Raw genomic sequence first — 10,393 nt, 5'->3', positions numbered from 1 at the left:
TGTTAAGATTTTATACTCTCGCAAAAATACCGCAAGTTGACGTATACAAGAATTAACTGAATCGATCTACATGGAAGAACATGCAAATATTTATACACTTGATATACACAACTAAAAAAAACTTGCTGGAAATCAAACACCCTTCTTACGTTTGAACAGTGAAAAAAATATTTCTTTTTTCCCCTTCGAACTGTTACTTCGCAGCTGCTCTACGTTTTTGTTTTGTTTATTTGTGACACTTATGTGCCGACATGAATTATCATTGATATTGTTATATTTATAAATTATCTGTTTACCAAATTTGGAATTTTTTGAAATACTAAGGCTTTTCTACCTCAGGCATAGATAACCTTAGCTGTATTTGGCAAAACTTTTAGGAATTTTGGATCACAATGCTCTTCAACTTCGTACTTTATTTGGCCTTTTTTTTTATTTACTTTTTTTTTTAACTTTTTTGTATTCCAGCGTCACTGATGAGTCTTTTGTAGACGAAACGCGCGCGTCTGGCGTATATATAAAATTTAGTCCTGGTATCTATGATGAGTTTATTTAATACACACAAAGGTTATTTTTTTATGTTTTATTTAGTCAAACTTATCACATTTTTTCGGTAAAACTTTGTTCTATCAAAATGCAAATAACGTGCAGGTGCTGCAAATTACTTTTGTTCCTCAGTATACTTCCGTGTTTTAATTTACAGGAAATAATCATACTATAACTCAATGACGCCATGGGTTGAACAATTTTGCTTTGTCACAGTGAAGTAAATCAAACCATTAACATGGTCATTGTCTGGTTGAAGCACCTCATAAAGCTTTATTCCGATTTAAATGGTTAAATCGGTGAAATTAAAAAACAAGAGGCTCTCAAGAGCCTGAATCGCTCACCTTAATTCTTTTGGTTAAATCTCTCATCAATGATTATTTTGGCTTTTCAATTTATTTAAATGATTTTTGGATCGTCCTATTTTCTTCAAAAGCCAAAAAAAAAATAATCATTTTCTCCTATGTTCTATTTTAGCCATAGGAGCTATGTTTCTTGACATACAAGGAAATAAAATATAAAATTTATACTAGATACTCTGAAACTCATTTAGCCTAAGTTTGGCTGAAATTGATACAGCAGTTTCAAAGGAGAAGATTTTTTAAAGTAAGTCAACATGATGAACAAATTGTGAAAAAAGTCTTTAAAGGGCAATAACTCCTTAAGGGGTCAATTGACAATTTTGGTCAAATTGACTTAATTGAAGATCTTACTTTGCTGAACATTATTGCTGTTTACAGTTTATTTCTATCTATAATTGTATTCAATATAATAAACAAAAACAGCAAAATTTCCTTAAAATTATCAATTCAGGGGCAGCAACCCAACAACAGGTTGTCTGATTCATCTGAAAATTTCAGGGCAGATAGATCTTGACCTGATAAACAATATTACCCACGTCAGATTTGCTCTAAATGCATTGGTTTTTGAGTTATAAGCCAAAAACTGCATTTGACCCCTATGTTCTATTTTTAGCAATGGCGACCATGTTTGTTGATAGATCATAACTTCGGATACAATTTACAAACTAGATACCCTAAGGAACATTCAGTTAAAGTTTGGAAGTATTTGGCCCAGTAGTTTCAGAGGAGAAGATTTTTGTAAAAGATTACTAAGATTTACGAAAAATGGTTAAAAATTGACTATAAAGGGCAATAACTGCTAAAGGGGTCAACTGACCATTTCCGTCATGTTGACTTATTTGTAAATCTTACTTTGCTGAACATTATTGCTGTTTACAGTTTATCTCTATCTATAATAATATTCAAGATAATAACCAAAAACAGCAAAATTTCTTTAAAATTACCAATTCAGGGGCAGTAACCCAACAACAGGTTGTCTGATTCATCTGAAAATTTCAGGGCAGATAGATCTTGACCTGATAAACAATATTATCCCATGTCAGATTTGCTCTAAATGCTTTGGTTTTTGAGTTATAAGCCAAAAACTGCATTTGACCCCTATGTTCTATTTTTAGCAATGGCGACCATGTTTGTTGATAGATCACAACTTCGGATATAATTTAAAAACTAGATACCCTAAGGAACATTCAGTTAAAGTTTGGAAGTATTTGGCCCAGTAGTTTCAGAGGAGAAGATTTTTGTAAAAGATTACTAAGATTTACGAAAAATGGTTAAAAATTGACTATAAAGGGCAATAACTCCTAAAGGGGTCAACTGACCATTTCCGTCATGTTGACTTATTTGTAAATCTTACTTTGCTGAACATTATTCCTGTTTACAGTTTATCTCTATCTATAATAATATTCAAGATAATAACCAAAAACAGCAAAATTTCCTTAAAATTACCAATTCAGGGGCAGCAACCCAACAACGGGTTGTCTGATTCATCTGAAAATTTCAGGGCAGATAGATCTTGACCTGATAAACAATATTATCCCATGTCAGATTTGCTCTAAATGCTTTGGTTTTTTGAGTTATAAGCCAAAAACTGCATTTGACCCCTATGTTCTATTATTAGCAATGGCGACCATGTTTGTTGATAGATCAAAACTTCGGATACAATTTATAAATAAGATACCCTAAGGAACATTCAGTTAAAGTTTGAAAGTATTTGGCCCAGTAGTTTCAGAGGAGAAGATTCTTGAAATAGTTTACGACGACAGACGACGACAGACGACAGACGACAGACGACAGACGACAGACGACGGACGACGACGGACGCCAAGTGATGGCATAAGCTCACTTGTCCCTTCGGGACAGGTGAGCTAAAAAAGATATACTAGTATAACCAAAAATTGGGAAAACAGTACAACAGAACTGAACTGAATGATACACGTATTCGTTGCTTAACGTCAAGATTGACTGGACAACTATAGTCTTATATTTAGAAAGAAAACTTATTTACATTTCTTTCTGATTCTGGTTGATAAATTGATTGGTGTTTGCTTAAAGTCCAGTGGTAGATATTTAACAGATATAAGAAGATGTGGAATGAGTGCCAAGGAGACAACTCTCCATCCATGTCACAATTTGTAAAAGTAAATCATTATAGGTCAAAGTACGGTCTTCAATATATACATGTTCAGGAAAATGCCAAAGTAACAGTAAATACAATAAGTAGGTCTTAAAGGTAGGGGTGAGTCTTGGATGAATAGCGGGAAACTTCCACTGCATATGAATGGATATCGCATGATGATCACACAAGATGCAGTGGTAGAATCTATATGTTTAGCCTATACACAGATTGAAAAATGCGCACTTAATATACATTTTTACAGAGTTGCAGTTTATATACAGCTTTGCAGCTGTACAGTTGATATACAAATCTACAGATGTACATACAGCTTTACAACTGTTCAGTTTATATACAGCTTTGCAGCTGTACAGTTGAAATACAAATCTACAGATGTACAGTTTATACTAGTATACAGCTTTACAACTGTTCAGTTTATATACAGCTTTGCAGCTGTACAGTTTATATACAGATGTACAGCTGTACAGTTATATACAGCTTTACAGCTATACAGTTGATATACAGCTCTACAGATGTAGTTTATATACAGCTTTGCAGCTGTACAGTTGATATACAGCTCTACAGATGTACAGTTTATATACAGCTTTACAGCTGTACAGTTGATATACGGCTATCCAGATGTATAGTTTATATACAGCTTTGCAGCTGTACAGTTAATATACAGCTCTACAGATGTACAGTTTAAATACAGCTTTATAGCTGTACAGTTTATATACAGGTTTACATAATGATGTAAAGTAGCTTTGTAGCCCCGTTACATATATATTCGAGGTTCCATATCCCCAATAACATTACATACTCGAAGTTCCATATCCCATGAATATATGTTGCGTGCAGCATTGGTGTCAAATAACGTTACAACAACAAAAAGTCAACATTTTGACACTTTTCGGTGTGGTCGTACCAGTGAAAGAAAAACTACATAATTTTTTTTTTAAATATTATGTAATGTCAAGATACATTAGACAACATTATATTCTTCGTTGCTTTCACTATATTTTGCATTTCCGTTCTAGGAAATAGATGCTATATTATGCATGTTATAATTCGTACTCGGTTTAGTGTTACTTCTCGTGTTTTTTCTTCCTTTGTTTTCTCTTTTATAGTATTTCTTTTGTTTGATCAGGTTGTTACTTTACCACTTTTGTCAAATTCCTTTCATTGAACTTGTAACGCTTCTTATTTTTTTACTTGGTATCATTTTAACTTTTCAATTGTAGCATATGAACTAGAAAAAAACAAATAAACTCATTCCAACACTGACACCACCATATATATCTAGGTGAAGATATATGTATTTGAATGAAATAGGGAATATGTCAAAGAGGCAACAACCCGACCAAAGATCGCAAAACAGCCGAAGGCCACCAATGGGTCTTAAATTGTATACTTTGAAAATAAAACTGTGTAGTACAAATAATTCTATTTTCATTTTTTAATAAATGATTAAAATGGTTAAACGTTTGATTGTGTTCAGCAACCCTAAGACGTCTGAAATCGGTGAACTGGACAAAGTCACTAGACTGTTAAAACGCTATGATAATCAAAGTGACGCTCATAAAATATGCTATGAACAAAGAACAGAAAAGTCGTACTTTTTAAAAGACAATGATTTTTATCAACTTCGGAGTATTTTCTTTCGTTTCATATGTGCGAAATAAACTTTTATTTTTTTAGGTTAATAAACTGAACTGGACAATTTCACTGGACCTAGCAATTTTTATCTCAAACGAACAAAGTATTTCCTCTGATGTTCAATTTTTCTACTTCGACGGTATATTATTACAGTCTTCATTTTGACATGCATTAATTACCGAGATGCATCACATAGTGAAACTGATCAAGACGTCAATGATTTTTTTTCTTCTGAAACGAAACCTGGAAAACGCAATTCTCCAATGACATATTTGAAAAGTTATGGATTCGGAGATTTGTTGATTTAAGACACATCTAAGAATGTTTTTCGCAGATTTTATGTGCTTTCTATCCAAATATTCATCCAATTTGAAAGAAATCCATAATCCATATTTCAGAAAATGTTACAGATAAATGTATTTTTAGTTGGTTTTCAGTTATATTTCAACGAGCCAAAGTTGTATCCAAAAACTATTTACTGTGTTTTCCCCTTTATTCAGCCATGTTATCGCGATCTTCAGAACGGACGATCCGGTTAGGTCGTTCTTAGTATCATTTTACTTATAATACTAAAACTGAAACCTAAATAAAATCATCCTAAAAGTAAAAGGATAATACTTTTTTCTTTCATTTTTTTACACAAACAAGGCCGTTAGTTTTCTCGTTTGAATTGTTTTACATTGTCTTGTCGGGGCCTTTTATAGCTGACTATGCGGTATGGGCTTTGCTCATTGTTGAAGGCCGTACGGTGACCTATAGTTGTTAATGTCTGCGTCATTTTGGTCTTTTGTGGATAGTTGTCTCATTGGCAATCATACCACATCTTCTTTTTAATATTACACAGACAAAAGCTGACTTGAATTCATGATACTGCGCAGCACTCCACACCTTTTTGGAAGGTTAAACTTGTAAAGCATATGATTTCCCACAAATGAGAATACTTATTTCCAAGAATTATTACGACAATGAAACGAGCTTCGTCCTCTGTCACGGGTAACACCTGGCCCATGATTAATGAACATACAAATTAAAAGACGGAAGTTTGAAAACCGCATGCCAACTATGCACAATGACCTTGAAAGGTCAATGATGCAGGTATCCAGTTTGTCCATCAGCCACGTCAAAAATCAATGTGTATAGTGAACGAATTTCTCTAATAATGAAACATGTATACGACTCAAATGTAAATTTTCAAAGATTTAACTAAACACACACAAATATATGTATATAAGAAGCTAACTGTTGTTAACTTTTAGATGAATTTAATCGCTTAGACAAGTTCAATGATCTCCCTATTTTCCTCAATTAAAGTTTTGAACCCGCAATTATCGCACATCTATGCAAGGCCACGGGCTACAATCTGGTCCCTCCTCGTTACGAAGAGCGTTCCGGATATTTAACATAGCGCTATATAGCGAAGATGTGGTAGCAGGATTTTAAGCTTCAATATTGAAGTTTTTGTTGCCGAGCCTGTGACTTTTGTCGCAGAAAGCTCGACATAAGGATAGTGTTTCGGCGGCGACGGCGTTAGCTAACTTCTTAAAAGCTTTATATTTAAGAAGGTGGAAGACCTGGATGCTTCATACTTTGTATATAGATGCCTCATGATACGAAGTTTCCGTCAGTCACATGTCCAATGTCCTGGACCTCATTTTCATGGTTCAGTGACAACTTGAAAAAAAAGTTAAGTTTTTTTGTAATGTTTATTTCTCTCTTATTATTAGTAATAGGATAACTATATTTGGTATGTGCGTACCTTGCAAGGTCCTCATGCCCAACAGACAGTTTTCACTTGACCTCGACCTCATTCCATGGATCAGTGAACAAGGTAAAGTTTTGGTGGTCAAGTCCATATCTCAGATACTATAAGCAATAGGTCTAGTATATTTGGAAGGACTGTAGGGTGTACATGTCTAACTGGCAGGTGTCATCTGACATTGACCTCATTTTCATGGTTCAGTGGTTATGGTTAAGTTTTTGTGTTTTTGTGTTTTTTTTTCTAATACTATATGCAAATGATCAACTTAATTTGGCATACTGAAATATTTTATGATCTTTATGTCAGTCGCACAGGTTTTATTCGACCTTGATCTTATTTTCACGGTTCATTGCTCAGTGTTAAGTTTGTGTGTTTTGGTCTGTTTTGCTTAAACTATAAGCAATAGGTCATCTATATGTTGTATGGAGAATTGTTAGCTGTACATGTCTGTCTGGTATGGTTCATCTGACCTTGACCTCATTTTCATGGTTCATTGGTCAATGTTCAGTTTTTTTGGTAAATGTTAAGTTTATGTGACAGTTGTAATAAAGCTTTATTTTTCGGACTATCAACATAATATCAATGATTTGTAAAGAAGACGAGACACTTCAGCGTGTGCACTCTAGTTTTAAATGAATATAACGATTTTTTAATATGTTTATTCAAATGAAAGATTTAACTTCTTGAAAGAACAATCGGTCTTGTTTATGCATACATGCGCGGTCTTCTCGGTATATTCGCATCAAATGTTACTAGTATATCGGGATAATGTCTGATTGTATTTGAATAGTGACTTAATTTAAAAGACCCCTTCTAATGGACTGTGTATGACAACTATTCAAAATGCAATAGTATCAAAACAGCAGATATACTGACCATGATATACCATTTTGTACGTATACCATTTTGTACATATACCACTTTGTACATATACCATTAGGAGCAACACTATTTATTGTTTTATTGCATCTGTAAGCTTTCATATTATGAAATATATGTGATATAATATAGGGTTATTGCATGAATATTGGGGAATATTGTCCCGAGTAGAATTTTATATTGCACGAGCTTGCGAGTGCAATATATGTTCTACGAGGGACAATATTCCCAAATATTCATGCAATAACCCTTTTATTGTATAGCAATATAATATTTGAAAGTAAAAATTGGTTTAAACTAAGATTTTGTCATTGATGACGTCATGAATTTTGAAGATTTATTGCACTAGTGCAATATTAGAATTTATTGCACGCTAAGTTTTGGTTACTTTCTGTGGGAAATATTATATTGATATGCAATAATAACAAATATAGGAATAATACAGAGTGAAAGGGACGAGCCATTGTGTACATATACCGAAGATAAACATTGTTCATATCAATACAGTTTATTGTTTCATTGCATTTCATAAATGTATGGTGGTCCTTAAATATTTCATTGTTTACGATCGAACACATTTTTAATTCGAGTTTTGTTGTCTAATCGCCATTATCGGTTCGTGTCATTGATTGAAAAATCACAGGTCATATGAAGCACGAGAAAAATTAGTGATTTGATAGACCCATGTTTTTTGTAATATTTCCAACGAGTTCCCATTTATCAAAAAAACAGTTGCTAAAAAATTTGCTGTATAAATTAGCTCTTTACGCCACGTTTAAGTATCAGTTATTACTATTTACCTTCCAGTGCATATTTCTTACATTTCTTTCCAATAATCATTTCATTTTTTGCCCTTTGGCGTGGAACTTTTGTACTGAGAAAAAAAATCATAAAATCTAGAAAAGGTGCAGGAAAGATCACTCCGTTTTTGTATACTATGATTTTACCAGTTCCTACGAGGAGCTCTTTCATAAAGCTATGGTGTACTCCTTGCATGCAGATCAGAGGGATAAGAACAATGGCTCTACAAACTTGCAAGATTATGAACAATATAGCTCATATGTGCTTACAGAATTTGATGAGTGTTAAAAACTCCATGTATTCTTTCAGGTATGTAAATATTCTAAATGTTCCGCAGGGAAAATCGAACCGTTACGGTAAAAAATATCTTTCAAATTTGCTGCCGCAACTTGATGGAATAGCCGTCCAAACCATTTTAGGAATGAAAATAGTTTTTTTCCCCCTATTTTAAAAGTCTCATTCAGTCCTGGGACGGTTTGGAATGTCGTTGTTTTGCTTGCAGATAACTCTTGAGCTGTTTATTATTTATGTTGCTTTTTTGTGTATTTCTTCACGATATTTTTATATATTTAAATTCTAGTTTCTCAGGACACATATTTCCAGAAATTGGGTAATCAATGCATGCAAATATCTTGTTCTTTGACTTCCGGGTCGTTTTAATTAATAAAATAAAAATGTTGATTAGAATACTTCCGGGTTGTTTTAATTAGTCATTTAAATATTTTTTTAAAACTTGAAAAATCTGATAATCAAAGCCGACGCTTGTTAAGAACTGGTAATAGGGTGAAAGGGAACAATTAAAGACATGTGAAGACATGTGAACAGAGGGAATACGAGGAATACAACTAAATGATTGGAAGAGAGGATTCAATCAATGCGGCGGAAAACTATATTTTTAAAAACTAATTTTGTTATCATTTGTCGAATCAATCTTTTCTGCTAGATATCTAACATGAAAAGATAAGTCCTGTTTACATTTAAAATTCTATGATATTGTCCCTTTAGAATAGAAAATCACGCTCCGGATGTTCTTTTTTTAAGAACACTTTTATTTACTGATAATACGATTTGTGTTGTCGAGCAAATGTTTATATAAATATGTTAATGATGTACACGCGAACTGTAATGCCCTCCTGAACGACAATTGAAAGATTGAAATATAATTTTTACAATGCAAATTATTTTTTGTATAAAGATTTCAATAATACAATACTTTCGAAAAAAAAATATCACAATGCACCAATGGAATTTCAATTGAATTCTGTTTTGTTGAGAGAAAAAAATAGAAACTTTAATTGCAACAGACAGAAAACAATTTATTTTTGGTGGGCGTGTCCTGGTACACTTCTGCATCTATTCATAGAAGCGTGAAAAATAAATGATACATTCGCTTCTATACTATTTTCTGATTGGTTATAACGACTTCGTGACAGGTAAAAATACAGGTATGTCAGGTGTGATATTTAAGATGCAGATGAGTATATAGTTCTATGTTCCATATGGCATTAAATAAAATATTACTTGATCGAATATTTTCGTCATTGCGATATTGAGTAATGGAATATAATTGACTTTGTTCACGCACATTAAGAAAATGGATTTAAAAAATATCTTTTTATAATTTTCCTCTTTTTATGTGTACTTTATACAGTTATTTTATTTAACTGAGTAAAAACAAAACACGAACTTTGGCTGCATCAATTAACTATGGATACCCTTTGTTCCTCTTTTGGGTGTGTGATTCCAGGACCAGTTTCTTCGTGTGAAACTTCAGGAACAGGCCGACTTCAAAATAGTAATGTACTAAATACATTTACACTGGACTCTTTAAAACCACTATCGCAAGGATATTGTCGAAATGACGAATTTGACAGTTCACCGTCTACCTATATTCCAAGTGACAGTGATGCCACCCCGCTGACCACCCCAGAAACACCTCTCAGTTCACAGTTAATGGATAGAACTCGTTTTATTTTTCCGCCAGACGAAAATCAGTTAAATGAATTAACCTCAAATTCACACGATTATAAAATGCCAAGAAGTCATCAAAAATATTCACATAGGAGACGGAATAGTGCTTTACCAAATAAAGACACTTTGAAGAAACGAAGACTGGCAGCAAATGCCAGAGAAAGAAGAAGGATGGAAAGTTTGAACGTTGCGTTCGATCATCTGCGTAACGTAATCCCGTCAATCGGCGACGATCAAAAACTTTCAAAGTATGAAACACTTCAGATGGCCCAAAGTTACATTGGAGCCCTAAAGGATTTACTGGGATGA

The 10,393-nt window shown here is 33.3% G+C and overlaps 1 protein-coding gene across 1 annotated transcript; it reads left to right on the top strand.

Annotated features, from left to right (window-relative positions):
- Nucleotides 1-9,820: 9,820 nt before the first annotated feature.
- LOC139489837 (neurogenic differentiation factor 1-like) lies at nt 9,821-10,393 on the top strand. Its single transcript, XM_071276683.1, has one exon. It carries the CDS (start codon nt 9,821-9,823, stop codon nt 10,391-10,393), a length of 573 nt encoding a protein of 190 aa, XP_071132784.1.

The sequence above is a fragment of the Mytilus edulis genome, chromosome 9, assembly GCF_963676685.1.
Source record: "Mytilus edulis chromosome 9, xbMytEdul2.2, whole genome shotgun sequence".
Classification (NCBI taxonomy): Eukaryota; Metazoa; Mollusca; class Bivalvia; order Mytilida; family Mytilidae; genus Mytilus; species Mytilus edulis.
The sequence above is the reverse complement of the archived record's forward strand: the minus strand, read 5'-3'. Positions and strand labels throughout refer to the sequence as shown.

Excerpts from the sequence above, each read along its gene's own strand:
- LOC139489837 (XM_071276683.1), top strand. The coding sequence starts at position 9,821 with ATGGATACCCTTTGTTCCTCTTTTGGGTGTGTGATTCCAGGACCAGTT.